This window comes from Oratosquilla oratoria, unplaced genomic scaffold, assembly GCF_046742065.1.
Source record: "Oratosquilla oratoria isolate Oo_2021 unplaced genomic scaffold, ASM4674206v1 SCAFFOLD88, whole genome shotgun sequence".
NCBI lineage: Eukaryota > Metazoa > Arthropoda > Malacostraca > Stomatopoda > Squillidae > Oratosquilla > Oratosquilla oratoria.
The window spans coordinates 7,501-35,395 of NW_027467752.1; the positions used below are offsets into that span (position 1 = coordinate 7,501).

Below are 27,895 nucleotides of genomic sequence, written 5' to 3' on the forward strand. Positions count from 1 at the left end.
CTCTCTCTCTCTCTCTCTCTCTCTCTCTCTCTCTCTCTCTCTCTCTCTCTCTCTCTCTCTCTCTCTCTCTCTCTCTCTTTTTTCTTTTTCTTTTCGGGAGGTTTTAAAAATTCTTAAATCCACAGCAAAAGGATTTAAAATCGGACCCAAAAATAGATCTTAAACTTTCGTGGCAAGCTGTGGTTGCTGCCGGTACCAGTTTTTACTTTCCTCCGAACATTTACTGGAAACACCCAATTGGGGCCCAGGAGTGTCATGGACAACTGGCGCCGATCTGAAAGGTTCCAGGTTCAGATCCCTTCCGGTGCAGCATTTTGCGAAAGTGAGAGAACGAAGAAGAAGAAAAAAAAAATGTCGACCTGTTTTTATGGAGGGTAGTTAGGTCCATGCTGCGATCTACTACAAGACGTCACGTTTAACCGCACTAGCATGAATATGGAAGCATGAGGAGGAAGAAGGTCAGGAGCCTACGCCAGGAGGCGCTGAGTGCTGCTGCCTGAGCCGTCACCTTTGCCCTATTATGTATTTGGGCTGTTGGAGTAGGTAACTCACAGTCACTGCTGGGAATTGGAGAGCAGTGCTGGACTCGAACCCACAACTAAGCTAATGTGAGACTAGTACGCTTCCGATGGCCACCAACATAAAAGATTAAAAATGATATTTCCAACCAAGTTTAACTTCAAGATTTAAATTATTTCCTTCCTTGTGAGGGGAGAAATCTGCCTCGTAGGAATGGAGTGGGAACGAGGTTATTGTACGAATGTTATAAATGTTCCTCATGAACAAACCCCTCTCCATGTTCCTCTTTCATCATTTCCCGCGGCTGAATAAAATCGCCCGGCGGCAGACAGGACAAATGTGAACAGACTCGAGGTGGTGAACTGCCCAGCACTTATCTGGCACCAGATCCAAGTTGTTGAGATCTGGCGCCAGGCCCGAGTTGTTGAAATCTGTCGCCAGACCCGAGTTGTTGAGATCTGGCGCCAGGCCCAAGTTGTTGAAATCTGGCGCCAGGCCCAAGTTGTTGAAATCTGGCGCCAGGCCCGAGTTGTTGAAATCTGGCGCCAGGCCCGAGTTCTTGAATTCCGGCGCCAGGCCCGAGTTCTTTGAATCTGGCGCCAGGACCGATTTGTTGAAATCTGTCGCCAGACCCGAGTTGTTGAGATCTGGCGCCAGGCCTGAGTTCTTGAAATCTGGCGCCAGACCCGATTTGTTGAAATCTGTCGCCAGACCCGAGTTGTTGAGATTTGGCGCCAGGACCGAGTTGTTGAAATCTGGCGTCAGGCCCGAGTTGTTGAATTCCGACGCCAGACCTGATTTGTTGAATTCTGGCGCCGGACCTGATTTGTTGAAATCTGGTGCCAGACCCGAGTTGTTGAAATCTGGAGCCAGATGACCTCATACCGGAGGGTTCAGTTCCCGGACGTGATGTCAACCGCCGCCTCCTCTTCCTCCCTGAGTTCGTTTGTTTGTTAAATGTGCTGACGGTCTCGGCCCTATTTGTTGGATGTAAACTGACCCTTGTGGTATGCTCTGCTCGAATCTGGGTACCCCACTGTTAGTTCATCTGTGGGTGGGTGGGAGTGGGTGTGGGGGGGTGCGGGGTGGAGTTCTGTTTGTTCTGGCTCCTCAGGTACCCAGAGGGTTTCCATCGGGGCGAACCCGGTTCTTCAAGGAACATTTGGGACCCTTGAACCGTGTACCATCTCACAAAAAAAAAAAAAAAAAAAAAATCCCGTAAGGTCATAGGTAATACGGTCGATATCTCTTACGATATTTGGCGGTTCCCAGGTTGTTCAACGTTTAAGAATACGGTGACTTTTTTTTTTTTGGGGGGGGGAGAAGGGGCGATGGAATTGGGGTCCATCAGCGCGTCCACTTCCTGGGTCTCTCTATTGTCACCTCAGCTTTCCTCTCTCCGCCGTTCTGAGTACGACAATTAGTGTTGTATCGAAGGATGTCACACGTGTGGGTGTGGAAAAATAGGGCTCGTGCGGAAAGATTCCCTCTTCTCTCGGAAACTCGACTCTTTTTGGGAAAATGAGGCGAAACAAATAGAGGGGATTGAAGGAGAAAGAGAGATCATTTAAAATGTTTAAAGTGAATATGAATTTACACGGTGGTACGCTGACACACACACACACACACACACACACACACACACACACACACACACACACACACACACACACACACACACACACACATATTTTTGCTGTTTGAAATGTGTAGATATTAAAAGAATGTTATTGTGTACCGTAGCTAGGAAAAAATATATAGAATACACCATTATAATTCAAAGTTTAAAAACTGCTTTGTAACACTGTTTTGTAAGCCTTCTAGTTAATAACTTCACCTTTGTCGACATTTCTGGTATACAAAAAAGAAAAAAAAACGGTATCCGGGGCCCCTTGGGCAACTACAACTGAGCAATAACCTTTTGCCAAATAGGTGTGTCATATGTCTTTGGACGATGTTTCATAACTGTTCGTATACCCAGGATGCTGAATCCCGTTTTTGTGTTCATCCTGTTTCCAGATTCCACGTCTTTAGATCGTAGCTAGAAGTACTGGTTGTTTGTTATCTTTATGGACCAAAAGTCCTCCTGTCAGTATGCTCCTCCTTTGTAATCCTTTGTAAGAGATGCAGGTAGCAAGCCTCTCTTGTTAAATTTGCAGAACATTTCTGTCTTGTGAATTTCAGTAGTGAGATTAGGTAATTAGATTTCTATTTTTTTTTCAAGATTTGACCTGAATTAAGATTGCTTTGAACCCTATACTTAAAAATGACATGATTATACTTTATTGGTGTTTAGATCTATATGTGATGACGGTGGTGATGATGGAATAAATAATAGTAAAGATGACGGAGACTGTGATGATAATGATGACTGGTGAAGACAATTATGATAATAATGACAATGGTGATGATGACGATGTTGAAGACAATAACGATGGTAACGGTGAAGATGCCGATGCGATGACATGATGACGACAAAGATGACGATGATGATGACAGTGTTGACGATGCTGAAGACAATGACGATGGTAACGGTGAAGATGACGATGAGATGACATGACAAAGATGACGATGATGACAATAATGACGATGCTGAAGAAAATGACGATGGTAACGGCATAGATGACGATGTGATAACATGATGACGACAAAGATGACGACGATGATGACAGTGATGACGACGGTGATGACAGTGATGACGACGGTGATTAACCTGACGGACAGCAATAACGACTCATCCCACTGTTATTTATTGTTAAGGTGTCAAACGTGTTAACGACAATAACACCAAACTCGACGCTGTGATCTGATGACCTTTTCCTTCTCTCCTCCACAGCAACCGTTGGCTACAGCGCATACAAGCCAGTGCCCCCTCCAAAGCCTTTCACATACTCCACATACTCCACCTCGTCCTCCGCAACTTCCTCCACCATCAACACGACCATAGCGGCAACAGCAGCCTCCTCTTCCTCTTCCTCCTCCTCCTCCGCCTCGTCCTCGAGTGGAGCGGCCTCAGAGTCGACTGCGCATGCGTCCAAGTCGGTGGGAGCAACGGCGGATGACGTCAGGACGGGTAAGATGGAAATTAAATTTTATGAACGTTGAATGTTGTCATGATTGAGTACTGTTTATCTATTTGTTTGTTAATTTATTTATTTTATTTTATTTTATTTTATTTTATTTTATTTTATTTTATTTTATTCTTTTTTTTTTTTCGTCTGAAGGATCAACGTTGTACTCTTCAAATGGACCACCACCTCTTTTGAACCACATTCTGGTGACGGACCAGGGCCACTTCCACACCCACTCGACCAAGTTCCCGGTAAGTTCCCCCCGAAGACCATCGCGAGTCTCTTTCAGGTTTCCTTCGAAGTATTTTCAGAGAGACGCGAGGGGCTTCAAGTCTTTTTTTTTTTTTTGGGTGGGGGGTGGGGGGGGAGGGTTCCACGTAACATGGTATAGATGTGCACTGAACATTTTCGGTTTCGGCAGACTTCTCGGACATCCTTATGCATGTGTCATTTCCCTTCCTCCTTATCTTCTTCTATTCTAATTATATACTGTCCTGGGAGTGATTCTGGGCTGAATAAAATCACCTGTCGTTAGCCAGAATAAAATATTAAAAAGGTTCATCGATAGGGTTAAATTTTTAAGTACTTTGATGAACATAGGTGTGTGTGTGTTGTGTGTGTGTGTGTGTGTGTGTGTGTGTGTGTGTGTGTGTGAGTGAGTGACTGTGTGTGTGTGGGGGGGGGGGGGTCACGCTCTATTTTGAGTCCCGTCATGGGTCGACGCTTTGGCGACGAAGAAAAGTGTCTACAAAAAAGCCTTACAAGGTCTCATTTCTGTCCTCCCTTTCCTCTAAAAGATTCACGTTCTAATGTCTAAAGGGCCTTTCTAAGACTGGATAACTTGGCCGGTTCTAGTTCTTAAGAACATGGCTACTAACAGTGAATAAACCACTAATAAATAAAAAAATCTATGTACTAATTATATTAAAATCTTTTTATTTTTTCTCATGGTCAATCTTTGATTATCTCTGACTTTGCAAACCATGCATCTAGTCTTTAAAATAATTATTTTTACTTTTTCTAGATGACTAAAATCTTTATAGAAATTATGAATAATTTTTCTTTGTTTCTAATATAACGTAGAGTAGATAATCATTTCATGACTTTCCTAACGTGTGGTGTCTGCAATCTGTTAAGCATGAGGTTTCTTGTACCTGAAGTTAACCCTAGTCAACCTAAGAGTCGTCTTTAGTTCAATAAAACTTGTTGGTATCGAGTCAAACGCTTCAAGGTATATGAAGACGCTAAAGTTATGATTGAATAATTCACAGCCACTCCCGTTTAGCCTCAGTTCTATAAAACCTTTTGATATCTCAAGGTATATAAGTTGATATTGTTTATCAAATCATTCACAGCTTCTTTAGCTTCTGTTCTATAAAACCTTTTAGTATCATGTCAAACGCTTCAAGGTACACGAATAGGCTGGAGGTGTTGATTAAATCAATGACTCCTTTATTACAGGGAATGGGGTACTTCTTAGCTGAATAAAATCGCCTTGCGTAGTCAGAACAAAATTCATCATGTTCTCCTCTAGGCTAAAGGGGATAAGGGAGCCTTATTTCAAAAGGATTTTTTTTTTCTCGATTTGTGCTTAGAAGGATTGCAGATACCAGACTCTCCGACGATCTTCAATTCTTGGAAGACCGGAGTCCGAAACGCTCCCCCTGGTCCTCCAGACATTGCTCTTCCAGCTTTGCAAGGTCGTCGGAGAGGTGGCAGAGCTGCAGCAGCCCACAGTTCCCCACACCACTAACGTGGAGTTCTTTCTAGTGGTGTCTGTGCTGTTTGCGCTGCCACTAAGTAGATTGATAGTCACTAACCCTAAATACTAACACTTCCACACTCTCCCTCCTTCCTTTCTTCCTCGTGGACGCCTCCTCTTCGGCAGATCGAGGTCAAAGAGGGGCCTTCAAGTCTGCCCACGATCGCACCCTCAATCCCCACCACCTCACACTTTGTCTCGAGAGCGAGCACGCTCGGCCGCTGCGTGAGTGGACCTTCTTCCTCCTTCTCCAGTATGGTCGCTCCGAGAACGGTGGGGACCTTACCACGCATGAACACCTCACGTCATGGGGACACCGCCCTGACCGACGTCAGGCAGAGCTTGGTCATGGGTCATGGTGGCAGTGGCTTGTCATCGGCCCGTGGCTTCGACCCCAACAACTTCTCACAGTCACACCAGGTCTCTGTCATTACTGTAGTAGGGTGGTCTTGTAGTCTTGATGGGGAGTTTGTCTTACAGAGATCTGTAAAGGGCCCGCCGTTATATTAAGTTCTCCTTTACTAACTTAACATTTTTGTCTATCAAGCAGAATCCATACGAATAAACGTTTTCTAAATATTTCTAAATATATATGTGAGATTAACAATAAAAATAAAGTAGAAACGAGTACAGACGCCCTCACACCTCCCTCTCCCCCTCCCCCACCTTCTAAATTCGTTTCCTTTCCTCCCAGGCAAATAACAATAACAACAACAACAGCCACATCAACAAAAACATAAACAACAACAAAGGCGAGGACAGGACTCGTTTGTTATTGAATGAAAAACCTCGATTCGGTGACGGTATAGACAATCCTGGTCTCATCGACGACAACTACATGGTGAGTGACGTCATGTCGTCTACCAGTCTTCTCCCGTCACACACCAATTCTCTCCTCTTTTTCTATTTTTAGAAAAAGGATTAATGAAAAGTAGATTAATCACCTTTAATTTGAGAATAAAATGCTTAAATGACGTTAATCTAGCCCTTTCCCTATTTGATTAATAATGTTAGACAAGAAAAAAGGAGAATGCGGTTGGTGGAAGAATGACAGTCTTTGTATCTCCTCTAACTCATCTTCCGGAACTTCTACAGCCAAGTTTCCGAGCTGCGGGGGGTTCTGGCATCCCTCCAGAGGGCACTCTGGCCGGAGTCCTTCCCCAGAGACCCTTCGAATCGCCCTACCTGCAACGCCATGGCTTCCGCCAACAGCAACAACAACAGCAGCAGCAGCAACCTCCACCGCCTCAGCAACAGCAGCTCGGTTTGCCTAATGGACAGCAGCAGCAGCAGCAGCCATCGACGCAGAACGGAGTGAATAGCCACTCTGGAGGAGGGAACCTCACGAGGGAGAGCTGGGCGAGGACTTCCCAGGGGCAGTACACGGTACGTCATCCTCAACCTTTGTTCATTTTCACTCAGCATCGTATATTTCACCTCAAGTTCGTATTCACTCAACCTCTTACATATCACAACTATTGATAACCTTTTTAGAGATACAGTCATGTAAGGATCTAAGCAAACGTGTTTCTGGTTTTACTTGATGAATACCTTAGATGGAGAACAAGAACATCAGCACCATGTTCCACCATTGTGTCGTAAAAGGGCTGAGCGAAGGAGCCAAGGATCTCCTCAATTCGTGTTCCTCTTTCTCGAAGTCAAGCCAAAAATACAATTTCACTAAGCAAAACCCACATATAAGGGATGGAAGGTCTTCGTTTATGTGTTGTGCCACAAAAATATTGTACAGTACGCTATGCCAATTGTACAGCACACCACAATACACACACACACACACACACACACACACACACACACACACTCACACATATATATATATATATATATATATTATATATATATATATATATATATATATATATATATATATATATATATATATATATATATATATATAATGTACAACACTGAATGAGTCCCAGTGAATAGATACATTTTTATCAACCACATTACACTTTAATTCTAAGAAATTGAAAAGTGGCTCTTGATGGAGCAATAGGTTAAGTCACTACAGCACTTGTCACGTGCTAGCCGGGTTCGAGTCCTTGGCAGTACCACGTTTTAATTTCTGCATGTTGGCCTCCATGGGTCTCCCGATGTTGATGGCTTAGAATTAAGTGCATTGCAGTTGATTATACACACACACACACACACACAATATATATATATATATATATATATATATATATATATATATACATACATAGTTTGCTAATAGATATCTCTGTGGTTTCTCAGGGCGTAGTTGAGGTCCAGACATCCCACGCCCACCAGTACACCCACGTCAACGGTCATCACGCCCAGCACTATACGCCCACTTCTCACGCCCACCACCAGAACGGCTCTGTCAGCAACGGACACATCACTATGAACGGCGCCCAGCAACAACTCCCTCACGTTCCTCACATGAACGGCGGGAGTGAACGTGTCAACGGCCACGACGGCCCACACGTTCACACGAACGGCCATCACCATCATCATCACCAACAACAGCACCAGCAGCAGCAACAACCTCCGCAACCACAGGGAATTCTGCAACAGCATTCCCCGCACCACTCACACCATCACCCTCAACAGCAGCAACAACAGCAACATCAACACCACGTCATGTTCCAGCTGGACGACGACGACGAGGACAAGAACAACAACGATAAAAACGAAAAGAACGAGCAGCAGAAGAAGGACGACAAGAAAGGGTCTCTGACGAAGGGTCTTGCCTCCAAGAAGTACCTTCACTTCAGAGACATGCTCTCCAGTAAGTTCAGCAAAGATAAGAGCGAGGAAAAGGGCCTACAAAACGGTGCCTTTGATGGGCGTGGGGGTGTGCAGTCCCAAGGGATCAGCACCCAACAGCAACAGCTACAAGAGGTTGGTGATCAAGGAGGACCCAACGGGAGGGACAGCGGTCGTTTCGCTAAACTGAACTCTAGCTTCCGAAGAGCCATCCACCACAACTCCCAGAAGACCAACCTTCAGCACCAGAACTCCCCAGCAGAGACCTCCTTCTCCGTGGCCCAGTCTCAACACTCTCCCCAGCAGCAAAAACAGCATCAGCAGTACCAGGGAAGTGCAGTACACGGCCTACCCCCTCAGTACCCTCGAAGTCCCTCACAGTACCGTCAAGGGCAGCCGCCGCCCCTGTCACCACCATCCTACCGCGGAGGACCCTCTGGAGGGTCTGCCCAGCCTCTGACCACATCCCAGAGCACTTCACACCTCGCAGCAAACGAGCCCCTGGGACGAGGTCTGGCCAATCAGCGTTCAGGGTCGTACCACCACCTCGCCCAGACACGTCAGGAACACTCGAACTGGAGACCACATCACTTTTCCGTCGAGAACCTGTCGGAGACGCAGGCGCTTCCGTCGGACCACACCTACTCAGGACCGGCAGTCGTGGGTGGTCGAAATCAATCCGCGGGTGTTGAGGGTGGCGGTGGTGGCGGCGGTAGTGGCGGTGGAGGTGGCACCAACTCCGGAGGTTCCGATTCCGGGCGTGGCACTGCCGGAAGCGGCGAGGGCCGGAATGCCAACACACTTGACACCAGCATCGAGTCCGCCGCCTCTAATCGACAGAACGGCCAAGGGCATTCGTCAGGTAAGAAGCAGAACATGTCCTTCAAAGGACACTGACCCTGTATTCTAAGGACTTTTAGTGGTACCTTTACTGACCATAGTCACGCAGCATTCTTCTATGATTGAAGAAAAATTGCTTGTCACATTTAAGTTCTCTTTCCCTTTCCTGGTGTCCTTCTTAAATCCTTCTTTTGCCACCTCTCTATCTCTTGAGCATTATATTGTTCCCAAAGATAGAAACGCTGGAATCGTCGACGCAATGATAAAAATATACAAAGGAAATAGAATCAACCTAATCCATTCACCATCCTTCAACTGAATTAAATCCTTTGGTTCTAAGGACCACAAAACCCCATCCACCACACGGGCATCCTGTAGTATCTGCAGACACAAATGAGAATATTGTTCTCCATGACGACAAACCAGAAGACAAGACACCAAAGAGTGTTCGTGTCGTCTTGTGCAAAGACGGCGAGTTCGTCATCACCGAGAACAATATTCTCTTTCGTGTCTGCAAATACTATAGGATGCTCGCAGGGTAGGCGGAGCTTAATAATGCGAGTTCTGAAATTCTGTAACCGGTTCGAAGGGTTCTATCATTTCAGGAGGGTTAACATCCGAGTAGTAAGAGATCATTTGGCTAAACCAAACGCTAAAGTTCCACAATATTGAAGGACTTCCCGCGTCAATTACCTCGTAATAAGCCACTAATTATGACTAGTTTAAGCCATTATAAATCTACAGTATTTCTGACTCATTGTAACCCTTTTTAACCCAGTTAATTTATTGTAACAGTTATTGTGACTCGTTATGATAAATCATTAACCCAGTTCAAACCAGGTTAACATCTCTCGCATGTTTTGTTCCAGGCAACGACTCTGAGTGGATCGACCTGACGGACGCCGAACTCCACCGGATCCTGAAGAAGGAGAAGAAGGCGAACGCGAAGTCGAGCGGCGGCGGCGCCACCACCACGACCTCCTCCAGCGGGAGGAAACACGACCCGGTTCCTCCACCGATCGCCACCACTCCACCACTACCGCCCCTCTCCCCCGAGGGGAGCCCGGGGCACTCCCCCAACACTTCTCCAACAAGGCACCGGAAGTACAACGCCTCCTACGGGTGAGTCTCCTTGGTGTATTTGTACTTCAGCCTTCACGATCCACTGCAGGACCGGCCTATCCTCTCAGGGACGATACAGTCCCTGTGCCTCACCACGGTGGCTTAATCTAGCTTAGTAAGGTTGTATGTATGGTAAGAAGTGCGTGTATGTTGGTGTATATTATATGTATATGTACATGCACATGAATCATGTATATATGTATACATGTATATCATGTCACTTCGTTGCCCCTGGTCTCTCTTGCAGAAGGCCCGCGGCCTCTAGGAAACCGGTAACAGCTTCCGGGCGACCCCATAAGTTACTAACAGAAGAGATATTGTTTTGTCGTCTATGGATTGTTGATGTGAGACATAGTATGAGGTGTGTCCTCTGATGGCTGCATCTGGGACAGTTTGAATTTGTGGCCATGTCTATTCGGTGTATCTTATCGTGTACTTGATGTATACATGTGTATCATGTAGATCATGTACACATGTATCAGAATACATGGTATACGTACATGAACGTGACACTCTTTATTACTCTTCCGGACCCACAGCGGAGGTGTGAACAAGCCGGACCTTCTAGAAGCGGCCGGTCGTGAAGGCGGGGGTGGAGGTGGAGGTGGAGGTGGCCATGGCGGCCACGGAAACAGCACTCAACCGTCCTCATCGCCGCGCCGTCATGCCCAATCGCATTTGCAAAAAGGATACGAGAGTAAAAGGTAAGTAGTTATGTTTGTCAATCTTATTTCTTTGTCATATATGCTTTTAGGAACCAGTGACGGGTACCCTGCCTGTATGCGGTGGTCCTGCAAATGAACAGCAAAGCTCTGCCCATTTTCGAAACCCGTCCATCCTCCTTACCTCCATTAGGATGTGCAGCCCTGAGAGGCTGATACTTGGTCTCTTGACTGGGCCAAAAACATGTTTTTTTTTTTTTTAACACCTTTTCACACATGAAGATCTGACAACTAGTGACTGCTCCCCTCCTCCAACCCACTTATAGTCGAAAGTTTCCACCCAGAGAGTTCTGTGGGAGGTTCCGAAGACCGTCGCCAATCGAGGCAACAGAGAATGGGTTGATTGATGAAATGGTGCCTTTGGATTATAAGCAACCATTTGTTTCTTCCTTGCACAGCAGCCGGTCAAAGTCTGCTTCCGCCGTCGCAGCGTCGAGCCAGCAGCAGCAGCAGCAGCAGCAGCGTCCACAACCGTCCCATTGGGGCCAGAAACTTCAGGAAGAGAAGCAACAGAGAAACCTCGAGGCTCACAGCAAGACCAAGAACAGGTTAAATCTCGGTATGTGGAGAGTTCTTGCGTGTGTGACAGGAGAACCTTGTAGTTTATATCTAGAATGAAATGTGTATCTATAGAAGGTCCCTGGAACCCATAGGGTGTCCACATAGTTTAGAAATCGGGGGCTCATTTGTAATGAGGTCCACAACCTGTGGTTCGTGGACCCCTACGTGGGCCAAAGACCTTCTGATGGCCCTGAGGGGAGCACACAGTTTCCCAAGTGGGGCCACTAACGGATATATAGTAGGATTTAGTGGATGCGAGACGGTTGAGTTTAGTGTTGGAATGTGGTTTTCCCCAGAAGCCAGAGAGAAAACCTATTCGTCGCCCCTCCCCCATCTTAGCACCTTGTGGATGAAGGGTCATCCCTATGCAATGCGGCAGTAAATCTACTTTATTCTGAAAGAAAACTAGGATATTAGATCCGGAAACAGTGACTGGCGCATAGAGGTTTCCTGTTGTTAGACTTATATATGTCTCGCACACCATAGGAAGTCAGGTTAAACAGAAGCAAATGATACAAGAGTAGCATAGTTAATTAACCAGGGATGCTGCTTGTAAAAAGACATAACAAAGTTATCTTTCTGTTGGTGAAGTTGCTGTGTCTCGTATACCATGGAAAAGCAAATTAGACACAAGCAAGTGAGGCAAGAGTAGCACATTTTAATTGAGCAGGGATGGTGCTTATAAATAACATTACCATTTTTTTGTAACAGACAGTGATGACTCTTCATCCACGAGGCGCTAAGATGGGAGAGGGACATTAAATGGGAGTTGATGTATATGTAGTAAGCATATGCCTTGGCTAGGCCACCCCTCTTAAAATGGAGAAAGGGTTATCTGGTATATGTACAGTAAATGTGTGTGCTTTGACTCAGCCCACTTACAAGGGGAGAAAAGGCCTTTTATGCTTTTCTGTATGTATATATGTATCTTGCACTCCACTCTAAACACATCTCCCTTCCTCAGAACCCCTGTTGACCTTAGGCCCAGGCGGTGACCTGGACGCGGGCGAGGTCACGTCGACGACAGACGCCCTCGACCTCGACTCGATGTTGGACGGGGCGACGGAAGCCACCAGCGACGACGACGTGACGTCAGTGGGCGGAGGGCGCGACGACGTTCATCTCATCAGGAAGCAGCTGGAGGGCCTCGAGATGATGTATTCAGAGGTAAAGACAGAGGGGCAGAGGTAGAGAGGCTGAGACCAAGGGAGAAAGGGAGAGAGGTAGAGGTACAGAGGAAAAGGAAGGTAGAATGGTATAGGGGTAGAGGTAGAGAGTTAGTGGTGCAGGTAGAGAGTGGTAGATAGGTAGAGGTAGAGTGGTACTGGTAGACAGCCTCTGAGAGATATAGAGCTAGAGAGTTAGTGGTAGACACACTATCTCTCAGAACACCCAAGGAGCTCCAGGTCTTGTTTTGAAAATTATTTTCGCTTTTTTTTTCCCCTGGAAGAAATGGACAAGAGTCTTACATCCGACCTAGTTATGGACCAAAAGGTCGCCTGTCGGCATGCTCCGCCTTTGTCTTCGGGTTGAAGAAGCTTGTCACTGAAAGCCATCTTAGACTCAACGCCCTTGCAAAAGAACGAAGACAAAACCATTGAGATAGAAATTATATATTTGCTCAACATCTATCCATTTGTTTGTGCGCTCTGGTAACGTATCGGAAGCGTGCTGGTCTCGTATTCGCTTAGTTGAGTGTTCGAATCCCGCACTCCTCTTCGATTTCCAGCAGTGACTGTTCGTTACCTGGCCCCAAAGGGCAAAGGTGATGGCTTCGGCCGCAGCTACTAATCAGCGCCTCCTGGCGTATTAGGCTCCTCAGAGGTGGGAGGGTGAGGGAGGTGGGGAAGGGGAGGGTTCTTGACTAGTAGTACCTTAAGGTCGAAACAATAAGGTCATCCTTCGTGTCGTCGCTCTAACATCTTTCTGGCGCCTTCCAGGTCATCAAACTCCTTGGAGGCAGCGGGAGCCGAAAAGGATTGGTGGTGAAGACTGGAGGAGGAGGAGGAGGAGGAGAGCTGAAGTCCTCCCGACGCAGACTCCACGGGTCCATGTCCTCCCTCCCGTCCTCCATCGTGTCCTCCCGACCCGGAAGGGACAAAAGGCGCGTCTTGGATGACCGAGTTCGACGGGGAGGAGTCAAGGACGGGAGTAAGGTGAGTACGGCAGCCACGCGCGCGCGCACACAGACAATGGACATGCGCGCGTACACATACAAGTGCACACCCACACAATTCTCTGTATTTTCATTTTCCAAGCTTTTTTTTTAGTAAACATCGTTTTCACCTTTGGTGACAACAGGTGTAGCAGAAAGGAGGGATAGAAGTAAATCCTTAGCATTTATTGTATTGAGATCCTACACGAACGATGACCGACTCTGTAGGGCCGTTACAGCATCAGCCCCACACGCTATCCACCAAGACCAGGAAAGCACAGGGAACTTGCAATGTAGTTCAGCTTTAATATAATTTTTTCGTATCCGACCCAGTTATGGACCAAAAAGTCTCCTGTCGTCATGCTCCTTCTTTGTAACCCCACGCCCTCCTCTTCTTCTTGGCAGACGATCAACAAGCGCTTCCAGAGGCTGGAGAGCCACGTGGTGACCCTGGCACGGAGTGTGGCTCACCTCAGCTCGGAGATGCGGACGCAACACATGATGTTCCAGGTGAGTCGGGGGGCTCATCCAGGGCCACTGGAAAAACTTCGGGCAGAAACGAGCACACACCACTCCCACCCACACACTCTACACCCCTTTGAGACCCACATACACTCCTCCACACACACTCCCAGACCCTCTCCACGCGTGGAGAGGGTCTGGGAGTGGAGGGGAACGTGTGTGTGTGCGCGCGTCTGGGAGTGGAATGACACCCACGTAACCCTAGATTCCCAGACCCTCTTCACGCGTGTGGTACGTGGAAGAGAGGGGAACGTGCGTGTCCCGGACCCACACCCACGTTCCCCTCCACACTCCACGCATGGAGGGGGAAGTGTGTGCGTCCCTCCACTCCCGGATGGACGTTCCCCTCCACTCCCACACCATCTCCACGCGTGGAGAGGGTCTGGGAGTAGATGGGACCGTGGGTGTACGTCCGTCCGGGAGTGGAGGGACACGCACACACTCCCCCCCTTCCATGCGTGGAGAGGTTCTGAGAGTGAGGGTCCGGGAGTGGAGGGATACACACATGCCCCGGACCCACACCCACGTGTAAACGGTGTGTGTGGGGGTATTTGTCCCTCCACCCACAGACACCCTTCCACATGTGAAGGGGAGTGTGGTACGTGGAAGAGAGGGGAACGTGCGTGTCCCTCCACACCCACGTTCCCCTCCACTCTCAGAACCTCTCCACGCGTGGAGAGGGAGTGGGAGTAGAGGGGAACGTGGGTGTACGTCCGTCCGGGAGTGGGGGGACACGCACACCCCCTCCATGCGTGGAGAGGTTCTGAGAGTGGAGGGGAACGTGGGTGAGGGTCCGGGAGTGGAGGGACACGCACGTTCCCCTCTCTTCCACGTACCACACTCCCCTTCACATGTGGAAGGGGGTCTGGGAGTGGAGGGATACACACGTGCCCCACTCCTACACTCCCGGACCCACTTCCGTACACACACACACACCCTCCTCCAATCCGACCTCTCCACTGCCAGGCCTGAAGGATGTAGGTAGCCTAAACCCCTCCCACACCTCCACAGACAAACATGTGTGCGTGGACCTTCCTCCTGGTACATGTAGTCATACGAACCCATTCCGTTTCTTCTTCTGCAGGAGATCGAGAACGTCCGGGCCGAAGTCGCGGCTCTTCGTGCGGGAGGTCCTGGAGGGGGAGCTCCGGCCAGGTCCCCCGGGCATTGTCCCGGGGGCGGCCCTTCTTCGTCCTGGGAGGCGTTCAGGGCCGGGATCCCCAGTCTCTCCAATCCGGGGAGAGTCAAGAAATTGAAGCAGTTCTTCGGGGACGAGCCCCCGCTCGTCCGCATCTTCTTGAAGAAGCTCGGCTACGAGGTAAATCCAAAGCCAAATTTCGTTTTTCCAACACCTCTTCATCAGGTTCTGAAAGAAGAAAATAAATCTAGTGACAATTGATGGATATGGAATACTTGTTAGATATGGTCCCCATCTACTGCAAAGCCCCACACAACACAGTCCCTTCCCAAAGTGATTTAAGGGTCTGCCCCGAGGCTGTTGCCGGTTACCTGAATGCCACGGGTCCTCTGCAAGAGAGACCAGGGGCAACGGATCGACTCGTCTGTTCATTTCTCCATAGAAAACCACCAACGAATCTTAATCCTTTCCCTCCTGCAGAAGTACGCTGGCCTGTTCGAGCAGGAGAAGATCGGCATGCTGGAGCTTCCTTACCTGACCGAGGAACGTCTTCAGAAGATCGGCGTCCCCATGGGCCCACGGCTCAGGATCCTTCAGGAAGCTCAGGGACCCATCCGAAGAGAAGGGAATTTGAGCGTTTACGTTGTATGAAGCTCGTACTTAGGGTGACCCAAGTTGTCTCTTCTCAACATGCACCAGACTCTCTCTTAAAAGTATTGTTTGGCATTTGCTAAACCTTAAAACAGACACGTTTTGGTGTCTGTGTTATCAGCACAACAGAAAATGCTGAAGTGTTTAACATATGGAAGATGGCTGCTGTGTTCCGTGTGCAGTATTATTTGTTGAAATTTTATTTTGGTTGTGTGCAAACCATACAAGAATGTGTGCATGTGCTTGAGTGTATCATTATGGATGATTCCTGTTAGGGTATAATGAAATGCAAGACGAGACAGACGTACCTCTGTCCATATGAAGAAAAAGTTATATTCTCTCCTCTCTGAACTCCTGCCTGCTTTGACTTTGTTCCTTTCCTCTCTCCAAAGAAAACTTCATTGTGAAGCCCACACCACAAGCAGATTGCCTTGATCTAGTTTGGGATAAAGAAATTTCACTAGTAAGTTCATGACTACTCTGAAAAGGAAATACAGAACAGCTATACATCATCTTTGTGAGACAATACCAAAACTGTAAATCACTGGATCCTTAATTAGTTGGCTACCATTACCCCCACTAATTACTGATGTCATAAGTTTTATTTAATTTCAAATTACTGGAAGCCTGGGTATCCTGCAAGTGATCCGAGGCAACAAATTTATTTCAAATTACTAACTCCGTGAATCTTTGGCTTATATGACTTAACATGCATCACAAACTCGTTCCCAAAGACCTATTTACAGAATCTATTCTAACACCTCCCAAGCTTGTTTAAGTGCAGTGTTGATCTTAATGTTGGTTGACTTTTGTAGCATCTTGAAAGATTCAGTACAATGCTTCATACACAAAATATACCAAAGACCTGTGATGTATAATTGTGTACATTAGTATTCCAGTAAATAAGGGACTATCCTGTATCCAGTTTAACTACATATATGGTAGCTGTAATAACCATATAGTAACCATGCACTGGTGCTCCTTAAGCCTCCGCTTGCTTTCGCAACTTATGGCTCTGTTCCCCGAAGTTGGCCACCCCTGTTTCTGGGCCTCAGAAACTGTATGGTGGCCACAGAACTTCTCTCCTCAGCTGCAGGACTTTATTAATGGTTTTAAACAATTGATCTGTTCACCACCCCAGGTTCCTTGCAGGAAACCAATGGCTCCTAGGTTACTGGCAACAGACACAGTTATCTGGGCAAGGCTAGAGTGTGGTAATGTAGGACAAGGAGTTTAGTGTCTTCTGTGTAACGACTGCATCTGGAGCAATTTGATTCAATGGTCAGACGTAATTTTTTTTTGTTTTAAGACGGGACAGTGATCTGAAGGCATTCAGACTAGGAACCACCTCGTATGCCTTTGGCCTAGTTCAAGTGGAGATCAGTTTGTGGTGAGACTGGATTAAACCCATCTCCTAATGACGCCTCCTTGTAGGTCTTGAAGATCTTATCTAGATACATTTCTGGAAAAGTTTTGGAACTTCATTTGGATTCCCTTCCAAAGAAAGACCTGCTCTAAAGACTTCTTCCCTCTTACCTGAATCTGCAAGGGTAGGCTAACAATCATTTCACTCTCTCCTTCACACTTTGTCGTCACTTTCCTCATGGACAAGACCGAGCATTTCCTTGGGAGAAAGTTAATTTATATTACAAAATTGTGTGGATAGTGTACATAGCAACCCATTGTAAATAATGATCTCGTATCTCTAGATTTTTATACCGAAAGTGTTGTGTAAAGTTTCCAACACTGAAATACAATAAAAAATAAAAAGTTTATATGCAACCCCTTTCTTTGATTAAGACCTATTTTCCGACCTACTCATTTGTGTAAAAAAAAATATATATATACAATTACGACTATTTACAAGCATAATGTCAGGTCATAAGTCATTCCTTCAGTTAGTTCCCCTACTAATCCTCTCAATGAGCTGCCTGCCATACACCTAATCAATTGCACGTTAACTGATCCCTCCAAAGGTACTGCATATTCATCCTCTTTTTCATTGTATAGTAGTCCCAAACAAACTCCAGTCCACTGGAACACATTAACTAACAATAACAGTAGAGAGTTGTCACTAAAAGAGCAACCAAGAACACTCAAATGTACCTCATAGAACTATAACTACAGTTACCAAATACAGAATGACAGCATTTCAGAATATCAAGAACACCGCTCATTTTGACAACTGAATTAAACACCCAGCAGCCAAACTGGATGGCCAGCCCCTCTCACTAGACAAAAACCTTAAAAATACTACACTCCTCTCTTGGGGTGGGGCTCCTCACAATGCAGACTCTGCCAAACCAACCTACACAAACATATCCATAACCATATCACCCCTCACTGCTCCATCAACAAACTGAAAGACAATACATTGCTGCATGCCAGACCCCCTGATATCCATCCCACTGAGTCCTCTCTCCCACGAAAGGACAGAGTCCACCTGGCCAGACTACGGTGTGGCTTCCACCTGGCCAGACTACGGTGTGGCTGCCACCCAGCCCTTCTAAGCTACCAGAAGAGGCTGGATGACCGCATTGCAGATAACTGTCCTAGATGCAACATTTCACCCCCATACTATACAACACATTATGGAAGACTGCATTGTACACAATCACACACACCAACAACACAATGTACAAGATTTATGGGAATACCCTATTCCAGCCGTGACGCTCCTCAGGGAGACAGGAATGACAATAACCACCACATAATTTCACCACTATTACACAGGACCAGACCAACAGCAATGGCAGTGGACTTGCCACCCTGATCCACCGGTCCATCCATTTCGTGGACAAGCGCCACCACCAAAACCCACCTATCACAGACACCAGTGAGACCCAATCAATCCAAATCCGTACAGGTTACAAATCCACAATTACAAAAGTTATCATGTACATCCCCCACAATTCCGTACAACTTAACACCCAACCTTGACCAATTCGCCACCAGACCCCAACCTCATCCCAGGTGGCGATTTCAATCTTGTCAGCCTGGTATGTCAACAACCCCAACACTGAGGGTTTGATCTTTAGACAACTTGACTCACCTACCATCAGGAACAGCACCCATAATCTCACTCACTCCACTCCACTCCACTCCACTCACACACACACACGCGCCCTCACACGCGCCCTCACACGCGCTCTCTCACTCTCACACTCTCTCACTCTCACACTCTCTCACTCTCACACTCTCTCACTCTCACACTCTCTCACTCTCTCACACTCTCACACTCTCTCTCTCTCACACTCTCTCTCTCTCTCTCACACTCTCTCTCTCTCTCTCACACTCTCTCTCTCTCACACTCACTCTCTCACACTCTCTCTCTCTCTCTCTCACACACTCTCTCTCTCTCTCTCTCACTTGCCTGCCAATACAGCGGTCCGGGTTTTTATCCCTCCCAGGGCTGAAATAATTTCAGTATCATTGTGCTGTGGGTTGCTACTTCAACTCTCGTGGACAGAGTCGGGGGCGTGTGTGCGTGTTTGGTCATACGAGCTCTGAGCTCTCATCTGGGAGGTTAATAACTGTAGGTCATAAGTCCAACACGTGATCCAAGACCACGGTGAATCACACACGCAGGCAAGCACACGCATACACACATGCACGCACACACACGTGCACACACAAACATACGTGCACACACAAACATACGTGCACACACACACACACACACACACACACACACACACACACACACACACACACGTCTCCCATCAGGCCATCTACATTCCCTCCTCCTCTCCTGACATCACCTTCATGGGAATTGGTCAGAGCTCTCCAATTCAACCACCTTCAAATCATCAACACCACCACCACAATACAATACATCCCAGTTGGCCACAGAAAACACACACACACACACCAGTTACAAGAGCAAATTGGGAAGCTTTTACTGAAGAGAGAATGACAATTTCAGACACAAAACAGCACAACAATCACAGACGCCACTGTACACCTTCATTACAACCATGCAAAATGTAGACAAGAAATATATACTCAGGGCAAACAAGAAAAATCACAATCCAAACTTCACACCAAAAATCCAAAGCCTCATCAGATTACCTGACACACTAAACTACTTCAGTACGACAAATTTTCACTCACAGCATCGGCTGCCATATCACACTACTCAAAATATAGTCACTGCTGTATTACTCATTCTCTTTTACTCCGAGTAATAATAAACACAGAAAACATGATCAAACCAGTTCACAGAATCCAGGGTAGCTCATGTACAAAAAAAAAAAAAAAAAAAAAAAAAAATCAAGACATCATTGCCAGCACCCTCATATACCCACCCACACACCTCATGATGCCTACGTAAGCATCATCGTACCGAAGAGGTTAACTGCAATACCCCCCCACAACAACTATCCCTCAGAACATAAGACCAAATACCAGCACTAAACAACGAGATCAACAATAAAATGCATGAACAAAAAAAAAAAAACACGAAACTGTCTGACATTTGTCAACACAATCACATAAATACCAAGACTGTACAATACGCTCAATGCTACACTATCCAACAGTAACATTCTCTCACATCAAAAACCACAAGTCAACTTACCTTCAAAAGCACACAAGTCACTTTGCAGAAAAGGCATATTTCCCATCACCCTGATGACAGACACATCAAGCGATGTAAGAAAGACTTCCCTACAGACCCAGACCACACACTCTTCATAGACAGCCAGATGACGTACATGATACATAACATCAAGCACTCGTCTATCTGTGGCCATGACAATACAAGTAATATTTTAATACATATACCAAAGGCTTTTTCCTGCTTACAGAGGTAGTATGTGTGAGCAAAATTTGATGCAGCCCAAAGGGATTTCTCCCCGTCCTCTCATTTTATGCAATGGGGGGGACGTAGAGGGGGGGTCACCGATTTAATGAAGCGGCCTTGCTGTGGATGTGCTGTGTCTTGCGACACTGCCTCTGACCCAGGGCAGTGGACAAGGTGCAGGGATGACCCGTAATTTCAGGAGGTGCTAAGATGGGAGGGAGGGTGGAGGGGTGTGGAGTGTATTCAGGGATGGAATGGGTGGGAGTGATTTTATGCCTTTTTCTTTTTGGCTACCCCCCTTGTAAGGGGGAAAAAGCCTTGGTATATGTATGTATGTACAAGGGAGGCAGCCAAAAAACAAAGGTATAAAAACCACTCTTGCTGGCTGAGTGGGTTAGGGCGTTGTTACTTGCGGCGAAGGTCGAGGGGATGGCGGTTCGAACCCTGACACCAGCAAAGTTGAACCAAGGGCATGTGTAATGGTATGATACATATCATAATTACGCACAGCATTGTACAAGTATATATTATACTTGTGAAGTGTTCAATTGTGGTTGTATTTTTCCATTGCATAATTGTCATAGAAGTTATTGTATATTGATTGTTATTGTCATTGTATATCTATTATTGAATATTGTACATACATATACCAAGGCTTTTTCCCCCTTACAAGGGGGGTAGCCAAAAAGAAAAAGGCACAAAATCATTCCCACCCATTCCATCCCTGAATACACTCCACACCCCTCCACCCTCCCTCTTATCTCAGCACCTCCTGAATGACGGGTCATCCCTGCACCTTGTCCACTGCCCTGGGTCAGAAGCAGTGTCACAAGACACAGCACATCCACAGCAAGGCCGCTTCATTAAATCGGCGACCCCCCCTCTCCGTCCCCCCATTGCATAAAATGAGAGGACGGGGAGAAATCCCTTCGGGCTGCATCAAATTTTGCTCACACATACTACCTCACCCCCCATCCACCCGCCCATTTCACCTCATGCAATCACATCATCATCCACATACAACCATTCTCCATTCACCCCTGTCTTCTGTCCTCTCCTGTCCTTCCTCAACAGACATTCCCCTCTTCCCCAAAGCCCCCTTCACCCCATCCATCCACCTCATCCTAGGACATTGAATATTGTACATATGTAATAAGAACCAAGTGTTCAGTTTGAGCGTGTATGTTTTCCCGAAGTCTGGCGTGGTCGCGTCACTTAGTGTCAGTCTTGATCTTGCTTGCGAAGCGACCGCACTTTCGTTTTGTAGTGCTTGTAATTTAATACAATACTATCCATTATTATATTATTTGACCGTTTCATTGGCCACCCCGATACATATATGGTGGCAGCGGATAAACAATTCAGTGTCTAAGTGTTTTGTGTGAATATAACTTTGTGCAGAACGATCGTATTTCGTTGTGAACTTTGGAGAAAAAAAAAAAAAAAAAAAAAAAAAAAAAAAAAAAAAAAAAAAGCCAGCCGGTGATGTCGCATTTGTTGGCGTTTGTGCTTCTCTCCCATTTTTTTTTTCCAGCCAGGCGATATATTTATTTCAGTGACAGTGGAACTATTCATGCCTTTCCCTCGAACATTTTGTGCATGGTTGGGCGCAGGAACATTTTTCTCTGTGTGTGCCATTTTTTTTTTTTTTTTTTTTTTTTTTTTTTTTGTACCCACATGCTTTCCCGTTGGTGTCGGCATGTAAACATTCATCGATATTATCTGTGATTATCAATGGATCGTTTTGTGTTCCTGTGTGTATCGGCGGTGATTTGGGGCCTGGATGGTGAAGGATTTTGGAAAGACAATTATACAAAGGATTACAAAGGCGGAGCATGCCGACAGGAGACCTTTTGATCCATATCTAGGTCAGATGAAAAAAAAAATATATATATATCATATTAGTAATACAATAATAAATAAAAACTATAATAATGTAAATAACAAATAAAATACATAAATAAATGCATAGGTATAGTTAAAATGATAAACAGGTAAATAGTAAATAATAAAATAATAAATTAACATATAACTAATAATAAATTAAAATCAGACAGACAAATGATAACAAAACAAAAACAAATAATATAAGATAAATTATAATCATTACAGCATCTTACTTAAGTATTTATCTAAATGATTCTTAAAGCTTTGAACTGAACTACATTGCACTACCTGTGCAGGAAGTTTATTCCATTCATTAACCACACGGTTGGCAAAGTTGTTTCTACCTACTTCCAAATTGAATCTATTTCCGGACAGTTTGAGACCATTGTTTCTTGTCCGATTCTCATTCAATGTGAAAATTTTGTCACTTTTGATGTTGTCAATTCCCTTTAAAATCTTAAAGACCTGTATCAAGTCACCTCTGAGTCTACGCTTTTTTAGGGAAAACAGATTCATGTGCTTTAGTCAATTTTCGTATGATTTATTTTTGATATTTGGAATCAGTTTTGTGGCTCGCCGTTGTACTTTTTCCAGTCTGTCAATGTCTTTAATGAGATTCGGTGACCATACGGAAACAGCATATTCCAAATGTGGACGAACTAACGATTTATATAGCTTGTTAATGAGTGATGGATTTTTTAAATCAAAAGATCGCGCAATCGGTCCCAGAATCTTATTTGCTTTCTCAGAGGCTGAAATACATTGCTTGGATGATTTGAGGTCGTTACTGATAATTACGCCGAGATCTTTTTCACTATCCACTTTTGTTAACGAATTTCCAAATAACTTGTAATCGTACTTACTGTTATTTTTACCTATGTGCATTACCTTGCATTTACTTGTGTTATATTTCATTAGCCACTTTTCAGACCATATACCTGCGCATTCTTCACATCGGCCGGTACTGCATTTGTTTTTTATGTTTGTGATGTGTTGTTTGAAAGACATGGATGTATCGTATGTTACACCAAGAATTTTCGGTGTGTTTGTGTGTGGTATTAGAGTGTTGTTGATGTAGAGATGAGGTATGTATTTGTGTTCTTTTGTCCAGTTGGTGAGAAGTGTTGCTGTAGATTTGGTTGGAGCTATTTTGAGTCTTTGTGATGAACCATGTGTTGAGTGTATCAAGGTATGGCTGGATTATTTCTGCAGCTTTGTCTGTGTTACGATGTGTGCATGTGATTGTTATGTCATCTGCGTAGGAAGAGATTTGTATTTCTGAGGTGTCTGGTGTGGGTAAGTCATGCATGTATAGATTAAAGAGTGTGGGGGATAGAACAGAGCCCTGTGGTACACCATTCTTAATGTTTCTGATGTGCGATGATTGGCCATTATATGACACATAAGCATTCCTACCTGCCAGATAATTGGCCAGCCTTTTGGTGTTATTGTGCATGTCTGTGTTATATATTTTATTTGTTAGGTTGTGGCGGGGGATAGCATCAAAAGCTTTACTAATGTCCGATGTTATAAGAAGTGTTCTGTAGTGGGGCCTATCTGAATTGATGCTATCTAAAATTCTTTGTGTGAGGTTTATCAGAAGAGTGTTTGTGGAGTGTAGTGGACTAAAACTGTGTTGCGAGTCAGCAAGGGGAATATGTGGTGTGACAAGTTGAAGTGTTAGGCATTCAATGACTTTAGAGGGGGGTGCAGAGAAGTGTGATTGGGCGGTGCGATGTTGGAATTGTTGGGTCTTTGTTCGGTTTTGGAATGGTGATTATTTTACCATGCTTCCAGATGTCGGGTATAGTGTTGTGTGAATAGCTGTAGTTTGCAATGTTTGTGAGTGCGTGTATACCTTGTGGTCCAATGTGTTTTAGGTGGATGTTACTTATGTTATCAGGGCCACAGGCAGATGAGTGCTTGAGATTATGTATTATGTGTTTTGTCTGACTGTCTATGAAAGGTGTATAGTCTGAGTCTGTGGGAAAGTCTTTCTTACGTCGAATAGTGAGTCGGTTGTCAGGGTGAGAAGCGAGATGGATTGTCTGTGCAAAATGATTTATGAGTGTGTTTGCTTGTTGTCTGCTTGAGGGTAGATTGTCTGTTGTTGTGATTATTGCTGCGTGTGAGCGTGTTGTGTTACTGTTGGATAGTGTAATGCTGCGGAGTGTTTTGTACAATTTGCTGGTGTTTGTTGTGATCAAGTGTATTGATAAAGTTTTGCCAATTTTGTGTTTTTTTGTTCGTGTATTTTATTGGCAATCACAGTGTTTAGTGTTTGTATTTGGTCTGCTATGTTTTGAGGGATAGGTGTGGGGGTATTGTGTTTAAGCGTGTCTCGTTGTCTGATGAGGCCTTGGATTTCTGATGTGAAGTTGGGGTTGTGTGATTTTCTGTTGCCTCTAGGGATGTATCTCTTGTCTGCGTTTTGTATGATTGTATTAAAAGTGTGCACAGCATTGTTTATGTTTGTGATTGGCGTACTGTTAAGCGTTTCAAAATGTTGTTCTGTCTTTTCAGTAAAAGCTTCCCAGTTAGCTCTCTAGTAATTGGTGTGTGTGTGTCTGTGGCCAACTGGGATGCATCTTGTTTTGGTGATGATGATTGGAAGGTGGTCAGAACCAAGGGTTCCGACCACTCTCCATGATGTTGTTGGGGTTAGGCAGGGGGAGCAAAAGGTGATATCAGGAGAGGAGGGAGTGTCGAGGGCTTGGTGTGGGATATGTGTATGATTATGTGTTGTTCATGATAGTCAATGAGTCAAACTGAGTCTGTATATCAAGCCCTCTGTCTGTGTCAGGGTTGTCGACATACCAGGCAGACGACTTGGCGTTGAAGTCACCACCCATGATCAGGTTGGGGATTGAGGATAGTTGGCTAAATTGAGGCCTGAAGGTGTTTGGAACTGTGGGGGATGATTGGGGGGGAATGTACATGTTAACTATTGTCAGTGTTGATTTGTTGCCTGAGCAGATTCGAATGGATTGGATTTCTGTTGTGTTATCTGTGGTAGGGAGGAGAATTTTGGTTGTGACACTTGTGTTCACAAAACAGATGGAGTGGTGGATCAGGGTGAGTCCACCGCCATTGCCATCGATCCGGTCTTGTCTGATGGTGGTGTAATTAAGAAATGATGGTGTTTTGTGTGAAAGGACAGAGTTCACCTGGCCAGACTGCGGTGCAGCCACCACCCAGCACTTCTAAGCTACCAGAAGAGGCTGGATGACCGCATTGTGAACAGCTGCCCAGGATGCAACACTTCACCCCATACAACACATAATGGAAGACTGCATTATACACAATCATGCACACAAACAACACAACATACACTCTATAAAGGATTTGTGGGAAAACCCAGTTTCGGCTGTGGCATTCCTTGGGGAGACGGGACTGCTCGGACAGACAGTCTAGGGAATGACGACAACACCACTTGCTTTGTCTGTGTTACGATGTGTGCATGTGATTGTTATGTCGTCTGCGTAGGAAGAGATTTGTATTTCCGAGGTGTCTGGTGTGGGTAAGTCATGCATGTATAGATTAAATAGTGTGGGGGATAGAACAGAGCCCTGTGGTACTCCGTTCTTAATGTTTCTGATGTGCGATGATTGGCCGTTATATGACACGTAAGCATTCCTACCTGCCAGATAATTGGCCAGCCATCTTTTGGTGTTATTGTGCATGTCTGGTGTTACATATTTTATTTGTTAGGTTGTGGCGGGGGATAGCATCGTAACACAGACAAAGCTGCAGAAATAATCCAGCCATACCTTGATACACTCAACACATGGTTCATCACAAAGACTCAAAATAGCTCCAACCAAATCTACAGCAACACTTCTCACCAACTGGACAAAAGAACAAATACATACCTCATCTCTACATCAACAACACTCTAATACCACACACAAACACACCGAAAATTCTTGGTGTAACATACGATACATCCATGTCTTTCAAACAACACATCACAAACATAAAAAACAAATGCACACCCAGACTTAACGCACTTAAGTCAATCACTGGAACAACATTTGGACAAAACAAAGAAACTAATATAACAATATACAAACAATGCATACGCTCAGTGTTGAATTATGCGAGTCCTGCATGGGCTCCTAATCTCAGCGAGACACACCACAACACCCTTCAAATCATACAAAACAAAGCCCTAAAAACAATTACAGGCTGCACAAATACAACACCTACAGACCATTTACACCATGAAACAAAAGTCCTCAAAGTCAAGGACCACCTCGACATGAGAGGCACACAAACACTTGCCGCAGCCACCACAAACACATTAGACCCACTACACTACATAGCAGAACACCCACACACACCAAGAAACATTAAAACAACACCCAAAGACCTTTATCACGCACAGATACTCTCTTCTCTTCCTCCACCACCAAATACCAGCCTCCGGAAACATATTCATAATCATATCACTCACCGCTCCATTAACACACTGAAAGACAACACACTGCTGCATGCCAGACCCCCTGATATCCACCCTTCTGAATCCTCTCTCCCACGAAAGGACAGAGTCCACTTGGCCAGGCTGCGGTGCGGTCACCACCCAGCACTTCTAAGCTACCAGAAGAGGCTGGATGACCGCGTTGTGAACAGCTGCCCAGGATGTAACACTTCACCCCATACCATACAACACATAATGGAAGACTGCATTATACACAATCATGCACGCAAACAACACAACATACGCTCTATAAAGGATTTGTGGGAAAACCCAGTTTCGGCTATGGCATTCCTTGGGGAGACGGGACTGCTCGGACAGACAGTCTAGGGAACGACAACAACACTACTTGCTGCTGCCTCCACAAACACAGCACACCCACTACATTACATAGCATAACACCCACACATGCCAAGAATTGTCAAAACATCCAAATACCTACATCACACACAAATACTCCCTCCTCTTCCTCTACAAACACCAGCTTCCACAAGCATATTCATAATCATATCGCTCATTACTCCATCAACAAACTGAAAGGCAATACATTACTATATACCAGACCCCCTGATGTCTTTTCCTTTAAATCCTCTCTCCCCTGAAAGGATGGAGTCCACTTGGTCAGACTGGTGCAGCCACCAACCAGCCCTTCAAAGCTACCAGAAGAGGCTGGAAGACCACATCGCTGATAACTGTCCAGGATGCAACACTTCACCCTCATGCAACACATTATGGAAGACTGCATTGTATACAATCACACACACCAACACAATATACACACTCTAAGACTTGTGAGAAAACCCCGTTTCAGCAATGGCTTCCTGAGGAAGATGAAGACTGCTCAACCAAACAGTCTAGGGAACAACAACAACTACGAAAATTCATTAGAAAAAAGAAATAAAACACCACC

General features: G+C 45.5%; 1 protein-coding gene across 1 annotated transcript; it reads left to right on the forward strand.

Moving 5' to 3' along the window:
• Nucleotides 1-3,345: 3,345 nt before the first annotated feature.
• Nucleotides 3,346-18,937, forward strand: LOC143024077 (uncharacterized; the record flags this gene model as incomplete). Its single annotated transcript, XM_076182816.1, has 14 exons — nt 3,346-3,592; nt 3,744-3,841; nt 5,479-5,772; nt 6,047-6,193; nt 6,448-6,738; nt 7,612-8,968; nt 9,816-10,068; nt 10,608-10,772; nt 11,189-11,349; nt 12,316-12,518; nt 13,292-13,507; nt 13,912-14,016; nt 15,113-15,346; nt 15,647-18,937. Coding segments are annotated over 14 exons (3,942 nt in total), but the record flags the coding sequence as incomplete, so codon positions are not given.
• Between the last annotated feature and the right edge of the window lie 8,958 nt (nt 18,938-27,895).